Genomic DNA, 25,977 nt, shown 5'->3' with positions numbered 1-25,977 from the left:
CTCTGTCCCTCTGATCTGGACATTATCTCTGACCACTCTGTCCCTCTGATCTGGACATTATCTCTAACCACTCTGATCTGGACATTATCTCTAATCCCTCTGCTACTCTGATCTGGACATTATCTCTAATCCCTCTGCTCCTCTGATCTGGACATTATCTCTAACCACTCTGATCTGGACATTATCTCTAATCCCTCCGGTCTGGACATTATCTCTAACCACTCTGTCCCTCTGATCTGGACATTATCTCTAACCACTCTGTCCCTCTGATCTGGACATTATCTCTAACCACTCTGATCTGGACATTATCTCTAACCACTCTGATCTGGACATTATCTCTAACCCCTCTGCTCCTCTGTAGGTGACTAAGAAGATCTGTGAGTTGATGGCTGACTGTGAGGTGATGACCGTCCTCCATGAGAGCCATGACCTGTTTAAGAGAGAGCAGGACGAACAGCTGGTCCAATGGATGAACAGGAGACCTGACGACTGGACGCTGTCTGCAGGAGGCTCCGGGACCATCTACGGCTGGGGTCACAACCACCGGGGTCAGCTAGGGGGCATTGAGGGGGCAAAGGTCAAGGTCCCCACCCCCACAGAGGCCCTGGCGACTCTGAGACCTGTTCAGCTGATAGGAGGGGAGCAAACCCTGTTCGCTGTCACTGCTGATGGAAAGGTAAAGACCTGTAGAGACCAGTAAAGGTTATTTCAGCTGATAGGAGGGGAGCAAACCCTGTTCGCTGTCACTGCTGATGGAAAGGTAAAGACCAGTAGAGACCAGTAAAGGTTATTTCAGCTGATAGGAGGGAAGCAAACCCTGTTCGCTGTCACTGACGGAAATGTAAACCCCGGTAGGGACCCGGTAGAGGGCCATTAGGGGCCCGGTAGAGTGCCGGTAGAGTCCCGGTAGGGTCCCGGTAGAGGGCCGGTAGGGTTCCGGTAGAGGGCTGGTAGGGTCCCGGTAGGGTCCCGGTAGAGGGCCGGTAGAGTCCTGGTGGGGTCCTAGTAGAGGACTAGAAGGGTCCTGGTAGAGGACTAGAAGGGTACCGGTAGGGTCCTGGTGGGGTCCCAGTAGGGTCCTGGTAGAGGACTAGAAGGGTCCTGGTAGGGTCCTGGTGGGGTCCCAGTAGGGTCCTGGTAGAGGACTAGAAGGGTCCTGGTAGAGGACTAGAAGGGTCCTGGTGGGGTCCCAGTAGGGTCCTGGTAGAGGACTAGAAGGGTCCTGGTGGGGTCCCAGTAGGGTCCTGGTGGGGTCCCAGTAGGGTCCTGGTAGAGGACTAGAAGGGTCCTGGTGGGGTCCTGGTAGAGGACTAGAAGGGTCCCTGTAGGGTCCTGGTAGAGGACTAGAAGGGTCCTGGTGGGGTCCTGGTAGAGGACTAGAAGGGTCCTGGTGGGGTCCTGGTGGGCTACGGTATGTGACTGTTATCTGTCTTCCTCCAGTTGTACGCTACTGGGTACGGTGCTGGGGGCCGGCTGGGTATCGGCGGTACGGAGTCCGTGTCCACCCCCACTCTGCTGGAGTCCATCCAGCATGTATTCATCAGGAAGGTGGCAGTGAACAGCGGAGGGAAACACTGTCTAGCCCTGTCCTCTGAGGGAGAGGTCTACTCCTGGGGAGAGGCTGAGGATGGAAAACTGGGACACGGCAACAGGAGGTTAGGTTATACACTATACTATACTATATACACTATACACGCCGTCTATATACATTATACTATATACACTATACTATATACACGCTGTCTATATACACTATACTGTACACACTATACTATGTACACTATACACACTGTACTATATACACTATACACACTATATACTATACACACACTGTCTAGCCCTGTCCTCTGAGGGAGAGGTCTACTCCTGGGGAGAGGCTGAGGATGGAAAACTGGGACACGGCAACAGGAGGTTAGGTTATACACTATACTATACTATATACACTATACACGCCGTCTATATACACTATACTATATACACTATATACACTATACTATATACACGCTGTCTATATACACTATACCGTACACACTATACTATGTACACTATACACACTGTACTATATACACTATACACACTATATACTATACACACACTGTCTAGCCCTGTCCTCTGAGGGAGAGGTCTACTCCTGGGGAGAGGCTGAGGATGGAAAACTGGGACACGGCAACAGGAGGTTAGGTTATACACTATACTATATACACTATATACACTATACTATATACTATACTATATATACTATACACAATATACACACTATATACTATACTATACACACACTGTCTAGCCCTGTCCTCTGAGGGAGAGGTCTACTCCTGGGGAGAGGCTGAGGACAGAAAACTGGGACACGGCAACAGGAGGTTAGGTTATACACTATACTACATAGACTATATACACTATACTATATACTATACTATATACACTATACACACTGTCTATATACACTATACTATATACACTATATACACTATACTATATACACGCTGTCTATATACACTATACTGTACACACTATACTATATACACTATACACGCTGTCTATATACACTAAACTATATACACTATACACACTATACTATATACACTATACTATATACACCCTATATACACGATACACACTATGTACACTATACACACTATGTACACTATACTATATACACTATACACACTATACTATATACTATATACACACTATACTATATACTATATGCACTATATACACTATACTATATACACTATACTATATACACTATACATATACACTATACTATATACACTATACACACTATATACACTATACTATATACACTATACACACTACTATATACAGACTATACTATATACACTATACTATATACACTATACACGCTGTCTATATACACTATACTATATACACTATATACACTATACTATATACACTATACACACTTTACTATATTCACTATACTATATACACTATATACACTATACTATATACTATATACACTATACTATATACACTATACACACTATACTATATACACTATACTATACACACTATACTATATACACTATACTATATATACACTACTATATACACTATACACACTATACTATATACACCATACACACTATACACTATACACACTATATACACTATACTATATACACTATACACACTACTATATACAGACTATACTATATACACTATACTATATACACTATAGACGCTGTCTATATACACTACACTATATACACTATACTATATACACTATACACACTTTACTATATTCACTATACTATAGACACTATACACACTATACTATATACACTATACTATACACACAATACTATATACACTATACACACTATACTATATACACTATACACACTCTACTATACTATATACACTATACTATATACACTATACTATATACACTATACACGCTGTCTATATACACTATACTATATACACTATACTATATACACTATGCACACTATACTATATACACTATAACACTATACACCCTATACTATATACACACTATACTATATACACACTACTATATACTATATATACTATATACACTATACTATACACACTATACACACTATACTATATACACTATACACACTATACACACTATACTATATACACACTGTCTATATACACTATACACGCTATACTAAATGCACTATACTATACACACTATACACACTACTATATACACTATACACGCTATACTATATACACTATACACACTATACTATATACACTATACTATGTACACTATACTATTTATACTATATACACTATACTATATATACTATATACACTATACTATATACACTATACACATTATACTATACTATATAGACTGTACACACTATACTATATACACTATACACACTATATACACTATACTATATATACTATACACACTATACTATATACACTATACACACTATCTATATACACTATACTATACACACTATCTGTATACACTATACTATATACACTATACACACTATATACACTATACTATACACACTATACTATATATACTATACTATATACACTATACTATATACACTATACACACTATACTATACACTATACACACTATATACACTATACTATATAAACTGTACACACTATTCTATATACACTATATTCACTATACTATATATACTATACACACTATACTATATACACTATACACGCTATCTATATACACTATACTATATACACTGTACACACTATCTGTATACACTATACTATATACACTATACACACTATACTATATACACTATACACACTATATACACTATACTATATACACTATACTATATATACTATACTATATACACTATACTATATATACTATATACATTATACTATATACACTATACACACTATACTATATACACTCTACTATATACACTATACACACTATATACACTATACTATATATACTATACACACTATCTATATACACTATATACACTATACACACAATCTATATACACTATACTATATACACTATACACACTATATACACTATACTATATATACTATATACACTATACTATATACACTATACTATACACATTATACTATATACACTATACTATATATACTATACACACTATACTATACACACTATACTATATACACACTATACTATATATACTTTACACACTATACTATATACACACTATACTCTATACACTATACACACTATAATACATACACTATACTATATACACTATACACACTATACTATATACACTGTACTATATACACTATACTGTATGCACACTACACTATATACACTATTCACACTATACTATATATACACTATACTATATACACTATACTATATACACTATACACACTATACTATATACACTATACAATATACACTATACACGCTATACTATATACACTCTATATACTATATACACTCTACAAACTGTACTATATACACTATCCACTACTCCTGACCGGTCACGTTGTACAGCTCCACTACTCCCGACCGGTCACGTTGTACAGATCCACTACTCCCGACCGGTCACGTTGTACAGATCCACTACTCCCGACCGGTCACGTTGTACAGATCCACTACTCCCGACCGGTCACGTTGTACAGATCCACTACTCCCGACCGGTCACGTTGTACAGATCCACTACTCCCGACCGGTCACGTTGTACAGATCCACTACTCCCGACCGGTCACGTTGTACAGATCCACTACTCCCGACCGGTCACGTTGTACAGATCCACTACTCCCGACCGTTCATGTTGTACAGATCCACTACTCCCGACCGGTCACGTTGTACAGATCCACTACTCCCGACCGGTCACGTTGTACAGCTCCACTACTGGTCATGTTGGTCATGCTCCCGACGTCCGACCTCTGATAGGGTACAGTAATCAGAACGTCTGAATGGACCTCTGATAGGGTACAGTAATCAGAACGTCTGAATGGACCTCTGATAGGGTACAGTAATCAGAACGTCTGAATGGACCTCTGATAGGGTACAGTAATCAGAACGTCTGAATGGACCTCTGATAGTAACCAGAACTTCTGGCCTTCATGGACCTGTGGAGGATTTTTTGGGAAAGTAAGCAAGTGCCAACAAGCTTCATGAAGACGCCCTCAAAGAAGCCCTCTGGTGGTTTCAACATGCATTAACGGCAACAATGGCTGACAGTAAAATATGTTGACATCATGCACTGTATTAGGCTGTACCACACAGCAGTATCCTGCAAGCTGTGCTGCAGTATGATCGAGAAATAACGATATAATTCATGCCTTACCTTTGACGAGCTTCTTCTGTTGGCACTCCAATATGTCCCATAAACATCACAAATGGTCCTTTTGTTCGATTAATTCCGTCACTATATATCCAAAATGTCCATTTATTTGGTGCGTTTGATCCAGAAAAACAGCGGTTCCAACTCGCGCAACATGACTACAAAATATCTCAAGTTACCTGTAATCTTTGTCCAAACATTTCAAACAACTTTCCTAATACAACTTTAGGTATTTTTTTACGTAAATAATCGATCAAATTTAAGACGGGATAAACTGCGTTCAATACCGGAGGAAAACAAAGTGGAGCCTGCTTTTCAGGTCACGAGCCTCTATCAAACAATATACTTCACTCTACCCTCGTTCTGAACAGGGCTACTTCTTCATTACACAAAGGAAAAACATCAACCAATTTCTAAAGACTGTTGACATCCAGTGGAAGCGATAGGAACTGCAAGCAACTGCCTTAGAATTCTGGATTCTTAATGAAAACTCATTGAAAAGAGTGACCTAAACAAACAAAAAATCCTGGATGGTTTGTCCTCTGGGTTTTGCCTGCCAAATAAGTTATGTTATACTCACAGACATCATTCAAACAGTTTTAGAAACTTCAGAGTGTTTTCTATCCAAATCTACCAATGCTATGCATATCCTAGCTTCTGGGCCTGAGTAGCAGGCAGTATACTTTGGGCACACTTTTCATCCGGATGTGAAAATAGCGCCCCCAAGCCATAAGAAGTTAAAGGAGGAAACCATTGTATATCCAGTGTATATAACCAGCAGCATACTACCCTGCATCCCACTGCTGGCTTACTTCTGAAGCTAAGCAGGGTTGGTCCAGGCCAGCAGCATACCACCCTGCATCCCACTGCTGGCTTACTTCTGTAGCTAAGCAGGGTTGGTCCTGGTCAGTCCCTGGATGGGAGACCAGATGCTGCTGGAAGTGGTGTTGGAGGTCCAGTAGGAGGCACTCTTTCATCAGGTCTAAAAAAAATATCCCAATGCCCCAGGGCAGTGATTGGGGACATTGCCCTGTGTCGGGTGCTGTCTTTCGGATGGGACGTTAAACGGGTGTCCTGACTCTCTGAGGTCATTAAAGATCCCATGTCACTTATCGTAAGAGTAGTCGTGTTAACCTTGGTGTCCTGGCTAAATTCCCAATCTGGCCCTCATACCATCACGGCCACCTAATCATCCCCAGCTTCCGATTGGCTCGTTCATCACCCTCCTCTCCCCTGTAACTATTCCCCAGGTCGTTGCTGTAAATGAGAATGTGTTCTCAGTCAAATTTACCTGGTAAAATAACGGTAAAATATCAAACATTGTGATATTTATTTGAGTACATAATCACGATAGGATCACGGTTGACATCGTCCAACTTTATACACACACCACACACACACACCACACACACACACGTACAGTACAGTACAGACAGTGGTGTGGCTGATGTCACCAATATAAACACTGACAATACAGGCATTGTTCTCACAGTGTGCATGGCCCCATGTTAATTACCCTGGCAGTTGGCTGCACTTCTCAACTTCCATATCATTTGCAAGAGCAACATTGTTCGGCTTGTAGTAAAATGAAATACAAAACTCGTGACCTCTTCTAGCCCGTGTGACCGTCCCCGCGTGATAGAGTCCCTACGGGGGGTGGAGGTGGTGGATGTAGCTGCTGGAGGGGCCCACAGTGCCTGCATCACGGCCAGCGGAGAGCTTTACACCTGGGGCAAGGGACGTTACGGACGCCTGGGGCATGGAGACTCTGAGGACCAACTCAAACCCAAACTGGTAAGCCAAGGTTCTCTCTTCTCACAACTTCTCTCTTCTCTTCTCTCGATTTCTCTTCACTCAATTGTTCTTCTCTCCTCAACTTAACTTCGCTTCTCTTTTAACTTTTCATCCCTCCTTCTAATCTCTCCACTCAGCTTCTCTTTTCTTCTCTCCTTCTAATCTCTCCACTCAGCTTCTCTTTTCATCCCTCCTTCTAATCTCTCCACTCAGCTTCTCTTTTCTTCTCTCCTTCTAATTTCTCCACTCGGCTTCTCTTTTCATCCCTCCTTCTAATCTCTCCACTCAGCTTCTCTTTTCTTCTCTCCTTCTAATTTCTCCACTCGACTTCTCTTTTCATCCCTCCTAATCTCTCCACTCGCCTTCTCTTTTCTTCCCTCCTTCTAATCTCTCCACTCGGCTTCTCTTTTATTCTCTTCTCTCAGCTTCTTTCTCTCACTCTCTAACTCACAAACACGTCCTGATGTTGAGTGAATCTCTGTCTTTCTGTGTGTCGGTCTCTCTTCAGGTGGATGCTCTGCAGGGACACAGGGTGATAGACATGGCGTGTGGTAGTGGTGACGCCCAGACTCTTTGTCTGACTGACGATGACATGGTATGGTCCTGGGGCGATGGAGACTATGGCAAGCTTGGACGGGGCGGCAGCGACGGCTGCAAGGTCCCCATGAAGGTACAAACCAGACCCATCCTGTCCACTTACACTGCAGGTTTCGTCCCAAATGGCACTCTATTCGCGCTATCAGGGATATTCAAATCTTACCCCATGGAGGTCTGGACTATTGCTGGTTTTCTGTTCTACCTGATCATTAATTGCACCCACCTGGTGTCCCGGGTCTAAATCAGTCCCTGATTAGAGGGGGATCACCCACCTGGTGTCCCAGGTCTAAATCAGTCCCTGATTAGAGGGGAATCACCCACCTGGTGTCCCAGGTCTAAATCAGTCCCTGATTAGAGGGGGATCACCCACCTGGTGTCCCAGGTCAAAATCAGTCCATGATTAGAGGGGAATCACCCACCTGGTGTCCCAGGTCTAAATCAGTCCCTGATTAGAAGGGGAATCACCCACCTGGTGTCCCAGGTCTAAATCAGTCCCTGATTAGAGGGGAATCACCCACCTGGTGTCCCAGGTCTAAATCAGTCCCTGATTAGAGGGGAATCACCCACCTGGTGTCCCAGGTCTAAATCAGTCCCTGATTAGAGGGGAATCACTCACCTGGTGTCCCAGGTCTAAATCAGTCCATGATTAGAGGGGAATCACCCACCTGGTGTCCCAGGTCTAAATCAGTCCCTGATTAGAGGGGAATCACCCACCTGGTGTCCCAGGTCTAAATCAGTCCATGATTAGAGGGGAATCCCCCACCTGGTGTCCCAGGTCTAAATCAGTCCCTGATTAGAGGGGAATCACCCACCTGGTGTCCCAGGTCTAAATCAGTCCCTGATTAGAGGGGAATCACCCACCTGGTGTCCCAGGTCTAAATCAGTCCCTGATTAGAGGGGAATCACCCACCTGGTGTCCCAGGTCTAAATCAGTCCCTGATTAGAGGGGAATCACCCACCTGGTGTCCCGGGTCTAAATCAGTCCCTGATTAGAGGGGAATCAGTAGTTTAGAGTAGACGCAAGTCTCTATATCATTAAATACCCCGCCGCGACCTACCGTTAAATACCTCATCCAGTCTGAGTGATTCCTCCTTCTGAAAGACCCAATCTGTGGCACAATTTCTTCCAGGTCCTCATACTGTCCATATAATAACATGGTTAGTGTGTGATAAAGGACAACCTCTTCCAGGTCCTCATACTGTCCATATAATAACATGGTTAGTGTGTGATAAAGGACCAACGATTTTCTGATTACTAACTCCAATTCTAAAGTATACTTTCACCAGTCATGTAACCTATGGTATTTTAACGCTGGCGAACACAGCAACAAGGAGCAAGGGAGACATGGAATTAATTCCCAAAGCCCCGAATCTTGAAAATAAAATGTTTGACTTAAAAAAAAAAGAAATTGACTTTATTCTCGAAAATTAAATGTTGAGTTTATTCTCAAGATTTTGCCACTTTTTTAAAAGTATTATCCAAGTACCACTACCATGACCGTTGTATTGTTTCTCTTCACTTGGCCCTACTACTCTTCTGTAATATGGTCTATCCTATACAAACGCATAATATGGACGCAGATATAAAGTTTAACAAGAAATTATGTTTTATATGAATACATTTTAGTAAAGTTTATTTCAGGATATATTACCACAATTGATATAGATCTGTTATTTACCAACAAAAAAAAAGTAACTTTGGTAAATTATTGTTTGTTTTGCAAACTCTCGTGCACTACAGAAATAGTAAACTATAGAGGGAATATGGTGCCATTTTGGGAACGTACACACTGTCACCGAAACATGACTGGGCCATGATCTAACCGTTTTACACATACCAAGATGTGTGTTTCCCCTCTCATGTCTGAGTGAAACTGTTGCCTTGCTCTGTTGTCTGTAGATTGATTCTCTGACTGGACTGGGAGTGGTGAAGGTTGACTGTGGCTCCCAGTTCTCTGTCTCTCTCACCAAGTCTGGAGCAGTTTACACCTGGTGAGTAAACAAAACATCCTGACCATGGCCAACTGTTAGACTAACTATATCCCCTGACCATGGTCAACTGTTAGACTAACTATATCCCCTGGCCACGGTCAACTGTTAGACTAACTATATCCCCTGACCATGGTCAACTGTTAGACTAACTATATCCCCTGACCATGGTCAACTGTTAGACTAACTATATCCCCTGGCCACGGTCAACTGTTAGACTAACTATATCCCCTGACCACGGTCAACTGTTAGACTAACTATATCCCCTGACCACGGCCAACTGTTAGACTAACTATATCCCCTGGCCACGGTCAACTGTTAGACTAACTATATCCCCTGACCACGGCCAACTGTTAGACTAACTATATCCCCTGACCACGGTCAACTGTTAGACTAACTATATCCCCTGACCACGGCCAACTGTTAGTAGACTAACTATATCCCCTGACCACGGTCAACTGTTAGTAGACTAACTATATCCCCTGACCATGGCCAACTGTTAGACTAACTATATCCCCTGACCACGGCCAACTGTTAGACTAACTATATCCCCTGACCACGGTCAACTGTTAGTAGACTAACTATATCCCCTGACCACGGTCAACTGTTAGTAGACTAACTATATCCCCTGACCACGGTCAACTGTTAGACTAACTATTTCCCCTGACCACGGTCAACTGTTAGACTAACTATATCCCCTGACCACGGTCAACTGTTAGTAGACTAACTATATCCCCTGACCACGGTCATCTGTTAGTAGAGTAACTATATCCCCTGACCACGGTCAACTGTTAGTAGACTAACTATATCCCCTGACCACGGTCATCTGTTAGTAGAGTAACTATATCTCCTGACCATGGTCAACTGTTAGTAGACTAAGTATATTCCCTGACCACGGCCAACTGTTAGACTAACTATATCCCCTGACCACGGCCAACTGTTAGTAGACTAAGTATATCCCCTGACCACGGCCAACTGTTAGACTAACTATATCCCCTGGCCACGGTCAACTGTTAGTAGACTAACTATATCCCCTGACCATGGCCAACTGTTAGTCTAACTATATCCCCTGACCACGGTCAACTGTTAGACTAACTATATCCCCTGACCACGGTCAACTGTTAGACTAACTATATCCCCTGACCACGGTCAACTGTTAGACTAACTATTTCCCCTGACCACGGTCAACTGTTAGACTAACTATATCCCCTGACCACGGTCAACTGTTAGTAGACTAACTATATCCCCTGACCACGGTCAACTGTTAGACTAACTATATCCCCTGACCACGGTCAACTGTTAGTAGACTAACTATTTCCCCTGACCACGGTCAACTGTTAGACTAACAGTTGTGTGTTTTCAGGGGTAAAGGTGACTACCACCTGTATAAATGGATGTGTGTTTTCAGGGGTAACGGTGACTACCACCTGTATAAATGGATGTGTTTTTTCAGGGTTAACGGTGACTACCACCTGTATAAATGGATGTGTGTTTTCAGGGGTAAAGGTGACTACCACCGGCTGGGTCACGGTTCTGATGACCACGTACGGCGACCCAGACAGGTCCAGGGCCTGCAGGGGAAGAAGGTCATTGCCATAGCAACGGGGTCACTCCACTGTGTCTGCTGCACTGAGGATGGTAGGGAATTACTGATTTGTTCGTTTTCTGTATGTTTTGAAACGGTGTTCCATGTTGGCTAGCATGATGTATTTAAGTCCTAATTACACTTCCCTACTACCTGTACTGCTACTACCTGTACTACTACCACCTGTACTACTACCAGCTGTACTACTACCACCTGTCTACTACCAACTGTCTACTACTACTACCACCTGTCTTCTACTACTACCACCTGTCTACTACTACTACCACCTGTCTACTACTACTACCACCTGCCTACTACTACCACCACCTGTCTACTACTACTACTACTACTACCACCTGTCTTCTACTACTACCACCTGTCTACTACTACTACCACCTGTCTTCTACTACTACCACCTGTCGACTACTACTACCACCTGTCGACTACTACTACCACCTGTCGACTACTGCCACCACCTGTCGACTACTGCCACCACCTGTCGACTACTGCCACCACCTGTCGACTACTGCCACCACCTGTCGACTACTACACCACCTGTCGACTACTACACCACCTGTCGACTACTACCACCACCTGTCTACTACTACTACCACCTGTCTACTACTACTACCACCTGTCTACTACTACTACTACCACCTGTCTACTACTACTACTACCACCTGTCTACTACTACTACTACCACCTGTCTACTACTACTACTACCACCTGTCTACTACTACTACTACTACCACCTGTCTACTACTACTACCACCTGTCTACTACTACTACCACCTGTCTACTACTACCACCACCTGTCGACTACTACTACCACCACCTGTCGACTACTACTACCACCACCTGTCGACTACTACTACCACCACCTGTCGACTACTGCCACCACCTGTCGACTACTGCCACCACCTGTCGACTACTGCCACCACCTGTCGACTACTGCCACCACCTTTCGACTAATACTACCACCTGTCGACTACTACCACCACCTGTCGACTACTACCACCACCTGTCGACTACTACCACCACCTGTCGACTACTACCACCACCTGTCGACTACTACCACCACCTGTCGACTACTACCACCACCTGTCGACTACTACCACCACCTGTCGACTACTACCACCACCTGTCGACTACTACCACCACCTGTCGACTACTACCACCACCTGTCGACTACTACTACCATCTGTCGACTACTACTACCACCTGTCTACTACTACTACCACCGGTCTACTACTACCACCACCTGTCTACTACTACTACCACCACCTGTCTACTACTACTACCACCACCTGTCTACTACTACCACCACCTGTCTACTACTACCACCACCTGTCTACTACTACTACTACCACCTGTCTACTACTACCACCACCACCTGTCGCCTAGTACTACCACCACCACCTGTCGCCTAGTACTACCACCACCACCTGTCGCCTACTACTACCACCTGTCGGCTACTACTACCACCTGTCGGCTACTACCACCACCTGTCTACTACCACCACCTGTCTACTACTACCACCACCTGTCTACTACTACCACCACCTGTCTACTACTACCACCACCTGTCTACTACTACCACCACCTGTCTACTACTACCACCACCTGTCTACTACTACCACCACCTGTCTACTACTACCACCACCTGTCTACTACTACTACTACCACCTGTCTACTACTACTACTACCACCTGTCTACTACTACTACTACCACCTGTCTACTACTACTACTACCACCTGTCTACTACTACTACTACCACCTGTCTACTACTACTACTACCACCTGTCTACTACTACTACTACCACCTGTCTACTACTACTACTACTACCACCTGTCTACTACTACTACTACCACCACCTGTCTACTACTACCACCACCTGTCTACCACCACCTGTCTACTACTACTACTACCCACCTGTCTACTACTACTACTACTACCACCTGTCTACTACTACTACCACCTGTCTACTACTACCACCACCTGTCGACTACTACTACCACCACCTGTCGACTACTACTACCACCACCTGTCGACTACTACTACCACCACCTGTCGACTACTGCCACCACCTGTCGACTACTGCCACCACCTGTCGACTACTGCCACCACCTGTCGACTACTGCCACCACCTTTCGACTAATACTACCACCTGTCGACTACTACCACCACCTGTCGACTACTACCACCACCTGTCGACTACTACCACCACCTGTCGACTACTACCACCACCTGTCGACTACTACCACCACCTGTCGACTACTACCACCACCTGTCGACTACTACCACCACCTGTCGACTACTACCACCATCTGTCGACTACTACTACCACCTGTCTACTACTACTACCACCGGTCTACTACTACCACCACCTGTCTACTACTACTACCACCACCTGTCTACTACTACTACCACCACCTGTCTACTACTACCACCACCTGTCTACTACTACCACCACCTGTCTACTACTACTACTACCACCTGTCTACTACTACCACCACCACCTGTCGCCTAGTACTACCACCACCACCTGTCGCCTAGTACTACCACCACCACCTGTCGCCTACTACTACCACCTGTCGGCTACTACTACCACCTGTCGGCTACTACCACCACCTGTCTACTACCACCACCTGTCTACTACTACCACCACCTGTCTACTACTACCACCACCTGTCTACTACTACCACCACCTGTCTACTACTACCACCACCTGTCTACTACTACCACCACCTGTCTACTACTACCACCACCTGTCTACTACTACTACTACCACCTGTCTACTACTACTACTACCACCTGTCTACTACTACTACTACCACCTGTCTACTACTACTACTACCACCTGTCTACTACTACTACTACCACCTGTCTACTACTACTACTACCACCTGTCTACTACTACTACTACCACCTGTCTACTACTACTACTACCACCTGTCTACTACTACTACTACCACCTGTCTACTACTACTACTACCACCACCTGTCTACTACTACCACCACCTGTCTACCACCACCTGTCTACTACTACTACCACCACCTGTCTACTACCACCACCACCTGTCTACTACCACCACCACCTGTCTACTACCACCACCACCTGTCGCCTAGTACTACCACCACCACCTGTCGCCTAGTACTACCACCACCACCTGTCGCCTACTACCACCACCTGTCTACTACTACTACCACCACCTGTCTACTACTACTACCACCACCTGTCTACTACTACTACTACCTGTCTACTACTACCACCACCTGTCTACTACTACTACCACCTGTCTACTACTACTACCACCTGTCTACTACTACTACCACCTGTCTACTACTACTACCACCTGTCTACTACTACCACCACCTGTCTGCTACTACCACCACCTGTCTACTACTACCACCACCTGTCTACTACTACTACCACCACCTGTCTACTACTACTACCACCACCTGTCTACTACTACTACCACCACCTGTCTACTACTACTACCACCACCTGTCTACTACTACTACTACCACCTGTCTACTACTACTACCACCACCTGTCTACTACTACTACCACCACCTGTCTACTACTACTACTACCACCTGTCTACTACTACTACTACCACCTGTCTCCTACTACTACTACCACCACCTGTCTACTACTACTACTACCACCTGTCTACTACTACTACTACCACCTGTCTCCTACTACTACTACTACTACCTGTCTACTCCTACTACTACTACCTGTCTACTACTACCACCACCTGTCTACTACTACCACCACCTGTCTACTACTACCACCACCTGTCTACTACTACCACCACCTGTCTACTACTACCACCACCTGTCTACTACTACTACCACCACCTGTCTACTACTACTACCACCTCTCTTCTACTACCACCTGTCTACTACTACCACCTGTCTACTACTACTACCACCTGTCTACTACTACCACCTGTCTACTACTACCACCACCTGTCTACTACTACCACCACCTGTCTACTACTACTACCACCACCTGTCTACTACTACTACTACCACCTGTCTACTACTACTACCACCACCTGTCTACTACTACTACCACCACCTGTCTACTACTACTACCACCACCTGTCTACTACTACTACCACCACCTGTCTACTACCACCACCACCTGTCTACTACCACCACCACCTGTCTACTACCACCACCACCTGTCTACTACCACCACCACCTGTCGCCTAGTCCTACCACCACCACCTGTCGCCTAGTACTACCACCACCACCTGTCGCCTACTACCACCACCTGTCTACTACTACTACCACCACCTGTCTACTACTACTACCACCACCTGTCTACTACTACTACCACCACCTGTCTACTACTACTACCACCACTACTACCACCTGTCTACTACCACTACTACCACCTGTCTACTACTACCACCACCTGTCTACTACTACCACCACCTGTCTACTACTACTACCACCTGTCTACTACTACTACCACCTGTCTACTACTACCACCACCTGTCTACTACTACCACCACCTGTCTACTACTACTACCACCACCTGTCTACTACTACTACCACCACCTGTCTACTACTACTACCACCACCTGTCTACTACTACTACCACCACCTGTCTACTACTACTACCACCACCTGTCTACTACTACTACTACCACCTGTCTACTACTACTACTACCACCTGTCTACTACTACTACTACCACCTGTCTACTACTACTACCACCACCTGTCTACTACTACTACTACCACCTGTCTACTACTACTACTACCACCTGTCTCCTACTACTACTACTACTACCACCTGTCTCCTACTACTACTACTACTACCACCTGTCTACTACTACTACCACCACCTGTCTACTACTACTACCACCACCTGTCTACTACTACTACTACCACCTGTCTCCTACTACTACTACTACTACCTGTCTACTCCTACTACTACTACCTGTCTACTACTACTACCTGTCTACTACTACTACCTGTCTACTACTACCACCACCTGTCTACTACTACCACCACCTGTCTACTACAACCACCACCTGTCTACTACTACCACCACCTGTCTACTACTACCACCACCTGTCTAATACTACCACCACCTGTCTACTACTACTACCACCTCTCTTCTACTACCACCTCTCTTCTACTACCACCTGTCTACTACTACCACCTGTCTACTACCACCTGTTTACTACTACCACCTGTCTACTACTACTACCACCTGTCTACTACTACTACCACCTGTCTACTACTACTACCACCTGTCTACTACTACTACCACCTGTCTACTACTACCACCACCTGTCTACTACTACTACCACCTGTCTACTACTACCACCACCACCTGTCTACTACTACCACCACCACCTGTCTACTACTACTACCACCACCTGTCTACTACTACTACCACCACCTGTCTACTACTACTACCACCACCTGTCTACTACTACTACCACCACCTGTCTACTACTACTACCACCACCTGTCTACTACTACTACTACCACCTGTCTACTACTACTACTACTACTACCTGTCTACTACTACTACCTGTCTACTACTATTACCACCTGTCTACTACTATTACCACCTGTCTACTACTACTACCACCACCTGTCTACTACTACTACCACCTGTCTACTACTACTACCACCTGTCTACTACTACTACCACCTGTCTACTACTACCACCACCTGTCTACTACTACCACCACCTGTCTACTACTACCACCACCTGTCTACTACTACTACCACCACCTGTCTACTACTACTACCACCACCTGTCTACTACTACTACCACCACCTGTCTACTACTACTACCACCACCTGTCTACTACTACTACCACCACCTGTCTACTACTACTACCACCACCTGTCTACTACTACTACCACCACCTGTCTACTACTACTACTACCACCTGTCTACTACTACTACTACCACCTGTCTACTACTACTACCACCACCTGTCTACTACTACTACTACCACCTGTCTACTACTACTACTACCACCTGTCTCCTACTACTACTACTACTACCACCTGTCTACTACTACTACCACCACCTGTCTACTACTACTACTACTACTACCTGTCTACTACTACTACCTGTCTACTACTATTACCACCTGTCTACTACTACTACTACCATCTGTCTACTACTACTACTACCACCTGTCTACTACTACTACCACCACCTGTCTACTACTACTACCACCACCTGTCTACTACTACTACCACCACCTGTCTACCACTACTACCACCTGTCTACTACTACTACCACCTGTCTACTACTACCACCACCTGTCTACTACTACTACCACCACCTGTCTACTACTACTACCACCACCTGTCTACCACTACTACCACCTGTCTACTACTACTACCACCTGTCTACTACTACTACCACCTGTCTACTACTACCACCACCTGTCTACTACTACCACCACCTGTCTACTACTACCACCACCTGTCTACTACTACCACCACCTGTCTACTACTTCTACTACCACCTGTCTACTACTACTACCACCTGTCTACTACTACTACCACCTGTCTACTACTACTACCACCTGTCTACTACTACTACTACCACCTGTCTACTACTACTACCACCTGTCTACTACTACTACCACCTGTCTACTACTACTACTACTACCACCTGTCTACTACTACTACTACTACTACCTGTCTACTACTACTACTACTACTACCTGTCTACTACTACTACTACCACCTGTCTACTACTACTACTACTACTACTACCTGTCTACTACTACTACTACTACCTGTCTACTACTACTACTACCACCTGTCTACTACTACTACCACCTGTCTACTACTACTACTACCACCTGTCTACTACTACTACCACCTGTCTACTACTACCACCTGTCTACTACCACCTGTCGACTACTACTACCACCTGTCTACTACTACTACTACCACCTGTCTACTACTACTACTACCACCTGTCTACTACTACTACTACCACCTGTCTACTACTACTACTACCACCTGTCTACTACTACTACCACCTGTCTACTACTACTACTACCACCTGTCTACTACTACTACTACCACCTGTCTACTACTACTACTACCACCTGTCTACTACTACTACTACCACCTGTCTACTACTACTACTACCACCTGTCTACTACTACTACTACCACCTGTCTACTACTACTACTACCACCTGTCTACTACTACTACTACCACCTGTCTACTACTACAACTACCACCTGTCTACTACTACTACCACCTGTCTACTACTACTACTACCACCTGTCTACTACTACTACCACCTGTCTACTACTACCACCTGTCTACTACCACCTGTCGACTACTACTACCACCTGTCTACTACTACTACTACCACCTGTCTACTACTACTACTACCACCTGTCTACTACTACTACTACCACCTGTCTACTACTACTACTACCACCTGTCTACTACTACTACTACCACCTGTCTACTACTACTACTACCACCTGTCTTCTACTACTACTACTACCACCTGTCTACTACCACCTGTCGACTACTACTACCACCGGTCGACTACTACTACCACCACCGGTCTACTACTACCACCACCGGTCTACTACTACCACCACCGGTCTACTACTACTACTACCACCTCTCTACTACTACTACTACCACCTGTCTACTACTACTACTACCACCTGTCTACTACTACTACCACCACCTGTCTACTACTACTACCACCACCTGTCTACTACCACCACCACCTGTCTACTACCACCACCACCTGTCTACTACCACCACCACCTGTCGCCTAGTACTACCACCACCACCTGTCGCCTAGTACTACCACCACCACCTGTCGCCTAGTACTACCACCACCACCTGTCGCCTAGTACTACCACCACCTGTCTACTACTACTACCACCACCTGTCTACTACTACTACCACCACCTGTCTACTACTACTACCACCACCTGTCTACTACTACTACCACCACTACTACCACCTGTCTACTACCACTACTACCACCTGTCTACTACTACTACTACCACCTGTCTACTACTACTACTACCACCTGTCTACTACTACCACCACCTGTCTACTACTACTACCACCTGTCTACTACTACTACCACCTGTCTACTACTACCACCACCTGTCTACTACTACGACCACCTGTCTACTACTACCACCACCTGTCTACTACTACTACCACCACCTGTCTACTACTACTACCACCACCTGTCTACTACTACTACCACCACCTGTCTACTACTACTACCACCACCTGTCTACTACTACTACTACCACCTGTCTACTACTACTACTACCACCTGTCTACTACTACTACCACCACCTGTCTACTACTACTACTACCACCTGTCTACTACTACTACTACCACCTGTCTCCTACTACTACTACTACTACCACCTGTCTCCTACTACTACCTCCACCTGTCTACTACTACTACTACCACCTGTCTACTACTACTAATACCACCTGTCTCCTACTACTACTACTACTACCTGTCTACTCCTACTACTACTACCTGTCTACTACTACTACCTGTCTACTACTACCACCACCTGTCTACTACTACCACCACCTGTCTACTGCTACCACCACCTGTCTACTACTACCACCACCTGTCTACTACTACCACCACCTGTCTACTACTACTACCACCTCTCTTCTACTACCACCTCTCTTCTACTACCACCTGTCTACTACTACCACCTGTCTACTACCACCTGTTTACTACTACCACCTGTCTACTACTACTACTACCACCTGTCTACTACTACCACCACCTGTCTACTACTACCACCACCTGTCTACTACTACTACCACCTGTCTACTACTACTACCACCTGTCTACTACTACTACCACCTGTCTACTACTACCACCACCTGTCTACTACTACCACCACCTGTCTACTACTACTACCACCACCTGTCTACTACTACTACCACCACCTGTCTACTACTACTACTACCACCTGTCTACTACTACTACTACCACCTGTCTACTACTACTACCACCACCTGTCTACTACTACTACTACCACCTGTCTACTACTACTACTACTACCACCTGTCTCCTACTACTACTACTACTACCACCTGTCTACTACTACTACCACCACCTGTCTACTACTACTACTACCACCACCTGTCTACTACTACTACTACCACCTGTCTCCTACTACTACTACTACTACCTGTCTACTCCTACTACTACTACCTGTCTACTACTACTACCTGTCTACTACTACCACCACCTGTCTCTACTACCACCACCTGTCTACTGCTACCACCACCTGTCTACTACTACCACCACCTGTCTACTACTACCACCACCTGTCTACTACTACTACCACCTCTCTTCTACTACCACCTCTCTTCTACTACCACCTTTCTACTACTACCACCTGTCTACTACCACCTGTTTACTACTACCACCTGTCTACTACTACTACCACCTGTCTACTACTACTACCACCTGTCTACTACTACTACCACCTGTCTACTACTACCACCACCTGTCTACTACTACTACCACCACCTGTCTACTACTACTACTACCACCTGTCTACTACTACCACCTGTCTACTACTACCACCACCACCTGTCTACTACCACCACCACCTGTCTACTACTACCACCACCTGTCTACTACTACTACCACCACCTGTCTACTACTACTACCACCACCTGTCTACTACTACTACTACTACCACCTGTCTACTACTACTACCACCACCTGTCTACTACTACTACCACCACCTGTCTACTACTACTACCACCACCTGTCTACTACTACTACTACTACCTGTCTACTACTACTACTACCACCTGTCTACTACTACTACCACCTGTCTACTACTACTACCACCTGTCTACTACTACCACCTGTCTACTACTACTACCACCTGTCTACTACTACCACCTGTCTACTACTACTACCACCTGTCTACTACTACTACCACCTGTCTACTACTACTACCACCTGTCTACTACTACTACCACCTGTCTACTACTACCACCACCTGTCTACTACTACCACCACCTGTCTACTACTACTACCACCACCTGTCTACTACTACTACTACCACCTGTCTACTACTACTACTACTACTACCTGTCTACTACTACTACTACTACTACTACCTGTCTACTACTACTACCACCTGTCTACTACTACTACTACTACTACCACCTGTCTACTACTACTACTACTACCACCTGTCTACTACTACTACTACTACCACCTGTCTACTACTACTACCACCACCTGTCTACTACTACTACTACTACTACTACCACCTGTCTACTACTACCACCTGTCAACTACTATTACCACCACCTGTCTACTACTACTACCACCACCTGTCTACTACTACCACCACCACCTGTCTACTACTACCGCCACCACCTGTCTACTACTACCGCTACCACCTGTCTACTACTACCGCCACCACCTGTCTACTACTATCGCCACCACCTGTCTACTACTACCGCCACCACCTGTCTACTACTACCGCCACCACCTGTCTACTACTACCGCCACCACCTGTCTACTACTACCGCCACCACCTGTCTACTACTACCGCCACCACCTGTCTACTACTACTGCCACCACCTGTCTACTACTTCTACCACCACCACCTGTCTACTACTACTACTACTACCACCTGTCTACTACTACTACTACTACCACCTGTCTACTACTACTACTACTACTACCTGTCTACTACTACTACTACCACCACCTGTCTACTACTACCACCACCTGTCTACTACTACCACCACCTGTCTACTACTACCACCACCACCTGTCTACTACTACTACTACTACTACTACTACTACCACTACTACTACTACCTGTCTACTACTACTACTACCACCTGTCTACTACTACTTCCACCACCTGTCTACTACCTCAGTGTGTCTGTGCCATGGTATCTGTAGCTGTGTTTGTGTCTGTCTCAGTAGAAGTGTACACGTGGGGTGATAATGACGAGGGCCAGCTGGGAGATGGGACCACGAACGCCATCCAGAGGCCTCGTCTGGTCGCTGCGTTGCAGGGGAAGAAGATCAACAGGGTGGCCTGTGGCTCTGCCCACACACTGGCCTGGTCCACCTCCAAACCTACCAATGGCGGGAAACTTCCTGGTCAGGTAACTACTGGGCGTTATAACTACCTGGTCAGGTAACTACTGGACGTTATAACTACCTGGTCAGGTAACTACTGGACGTTATAACTACCTGGTCAGGTAACTACTGGACGTTATAACTACCTGGTCAGGTAACTACTGGACGTTGTAACTACCTGGTCAGGTAACTACTGGACGTTGTAACTACCTGGTCAGGTAACTACTGGACGTTATAACTACCTGGTCAGGTAACTACTGGACGTTATAACTACCTGGTCAGGTAACTACTGGACGTTGTAACTACCTGGTCAGGTAACTACTGGACGTTATAACTACCTGGTCGGGTAACTACTGGACGTTGTAACTACCTGGTCGGGTAACTACTGGACGTTATAACTACCTGGTCGGGTAACTACCTGGACGTTGTAACTACCTGGTCGGGTAACTACTGGACGTTGTAACTACCTGGTCGGGTAACTACCTGGTCGGGTAACTACTGGACGTTGTAACTACCTGGTCGGGTAACTACTGGACGTTGTAACTACCTGGTCGGGTAACTACTGGACGTTGTAACTACCTGGTCGGGTAACTACTGGACGTTGTAACTACCTGGTCGGGTAACTACTGGACGTTGTAACTACCTGGTCGGGTAACTACTGGACGTTGTAACTACCTGGTCGGGTAACTACTGGACGTTGTAACTACCTGGTCGGGTAACTACTGGACGTTGTAACTACCTGGTCGGGTAACTACTGGACGTTGTAACTACCTGGTCGGGTAACTACTGGACGTTGTAACTACCTGGTCGGGTAACTACTGGACGTTGTAACTACCTACATTTACATTTTACATTTACATTTTAGTCATTTAGCAGACGCTCTTATCCAGAGCGACTTACAGTAGTGAATGCATACATTTCATTTTCATTTCATACAAATTTTTTTCTTCTTCGTACTTGGCCCCCCGTGGGAATCGAACCCACAACCCTGGCATTGCAAACACCATGCTCTACCAACTGAGCTACGGGTAACTACCTGGTCGGGTAACTACTGGACGTTGTAACTACCTGGTCGGGTAACTACTGGACGTTGTAACTACCTGGTCGGGTAACTACTGGACGTTGTAACTACCTGGTCGGGTAACTACTGGACGTTGTAACTACCTTGTCGGGTAACTACTGGACGTTGTAACTACCTGGTCGGGTAACTACTGGACGTTGTAACTACCTGGTCGGGTAACTACTGGACGTTGTAACTACCTGGTCGGGTAACTACTGGACGTTGTAACTACCTGGTCGGTAACTACTGGACGTTGTAACTACCTGGTCGGGTAACTACTGGACGTTGTAACTACCTGGTCGGGTAACTACTGGACGTTGTAACTACCTGGTCGGGTAACTACTGGACGTTGTAACTACCTGGTCGGGTAACTACTGGACGTTGTAACTACCTGGTCGGGTAACTACTGGACGTTGTAACTACCTGGTCGGGTAACTACTGGACGTTGTAACTACCTGGTCGGGTAACTACTGGACGTTGTAACTACCTGGTCGGGTAACTACTGGACGTTGTAACTACCTGGTCGGGTAACTACTGGACGTTGTAACTACCTGGTCGGGTAACTACTGGACGTTGTAACTACCTGGTCGGGTAACTACTGGACGTTGTAACTACCTGGTCGGGTAACTACTGGACGTTGTAACTACCTGGTCGGGTAACTACTGGACGTTGTATAACCACTAGATGGTAGTAGGGCTGTGTTGTATAACCACTAGATGGTAGTGGGGCTGTGTTGTATAACCACTAGATGGTAGTGGGGCTGTGTTGTATAACCACTAGATGGTAGTAGGGCTGTGAAGAAGTAATTTCTAGGCTTACTTCCTGGTACGTCATTGTATTGTGTGTTTTCTATTTTTAACATCTTGGTTCTGGAAGTTGTGGGTGATCTCTAATCTGTGTTATAATGTGGGTGATCTCTAATCTGTTTGTTGTAACGTGGGTGATCTCTAATCTGTGTTGTAATATGGGTGATCTCTAATCTGTTTGTTGTAATGTGGGTGATCTCTAATCTGTGTTGTAATATGGGTGATCTCTAATCTGTGTTATACTATGGGTGATCTCTAATCTGTGTTGTAATATGGGTGATCTCTAATCTGTGTTATACTATGGGTGATCTCTAATCTGTTTGAAGTAATGTGGGTGGTGTAACGTGTGTTTTTAATGTGTGTGTGTGTGTGTGTGTGTGTGTCTGTGTGTGTGTGTGTGTGTGTGTGTGTGTGTGTGTGTGTGTTGACCTGTGACCTCTCTCTCCCAGGTGCCCATGGAATACAACCACCTCCAGGAGATTCCCATCATGTCTCTGAGGAACAGACTACTACTGCTGCACCACATATCGGAGCTCTTTTGTCCTTGTATCCCCATGTTTGATCTGGAGGGCCGGCTGGGGCAGACGGCACACGGACCTGCCCTAGGGTTTAACACGTTACGGGGCATACTCATCTCACAGGGCAAGGTGGGGGCTGTTCACAACACACACACACAGAGATGGGCATGTGAAATAATTTTATCATTGAATTTTAGCTTTATGTGGTATTAGGTAGTTTACTAGGATCCCCAGTAAGCTGTATTAGGTAGTTTACTAGAATCCCCAGTAAGCTGTATTAGGTAGTTTACTAGAATCCCCAGTAAGCTGTATTAGGTAGTTTACTAGTATCCCCAGTAGCTGTATTAGGTAGTTTACTAGGATCCCCAGTAGCTGTATTAGGTAGTTTACTAGGATCCCCAGTAGCTGTATTAGGTAGTTTACTAGGATCCCCAGTAGCTGTATTAGGTAGTTTACTAGGATCCCCAGTAGCTGTATTAGGTAGTTTACTAGGATCCCCAGTAGCTGTATTAGATAGTTTACTAGGATCCCCAGTAGCTGTATTAGTTAGTTTACTAGGATCCCCAGTAGCTGTATTAGTTAGTTTACTAGGATCCCCAGTAGCTGTATTAGGTAGTTTACTAGGATCCCCAGTAGCTGTATTAGGTAGTTTACTAGGATCCCCAGTAGCTGT

General features: G+C 45.2%; 1 protein-coding gene across 7 annotated transcripts in view; it reads left to right on the top strand.

Moving 5' to 3' along the window:
* herc2 (HECT and RLD domain containing E3 ubiquitin protein ligase 2) overlaps window positions 1–25,977 on the top strand; it is a 291,977-nt gene that overhangs the window by 231,835 nt on the left and 34,165 nt on the right. For all 7 annotated transcript variants that reach the window (XM_082956658.1, XM_082956660.1, XM_082956657.1 and 4 more), the window contains exons 75-82: window positions 362–676; window positions 1,441–1,655; window positions 7,415–7,592; window positions 8,101–8,262; window positions 10,090–10,181; window positions 11,677–11,816; window positions 22,762–22,946; window positions 25,236–25,433. In XM_082956658.1, the coding sequence (XP_082812784.1) occupies window positions 362–676; window positions 1,441–1,655; window positions 7,415–7,592; window positions 8,101–8,262; window positions 10,090–10,181; window positions 11,677–11,816; window positions 22,762–22,946; window positions 25,236–25,433 (1,485 nt within the window). The remainder of the gene's footprint in view (window positions 1–361; window positions 677–1,440; window positions 1,656–7,414; window positions 7,593–8,100; window positions 8,263–10,089; window positions 10,182–11,676; window positions 11,817–22,761; window positions 22,947–25,235; window positions 25,434–25,977) is intronic.

The sequence above is a fragment of the Salmo salar genome, chromosome 10 (genome assembly GCF_965601325.2).
Source record: "Salmo salar chromosome 10, fSalSal1, whole genome shotgun sequence".
NCBI lineage: Eukaryota > Metazoa > Chordata > Actinopteri > Salmoniformes > Salmonidae > Salmo > Salmo salar.
The sequence above is the reverse complement of the archived record's forward strand: the minus strand, read 5'-3'. Positions and strand labels throughout refer to the sequence as shown.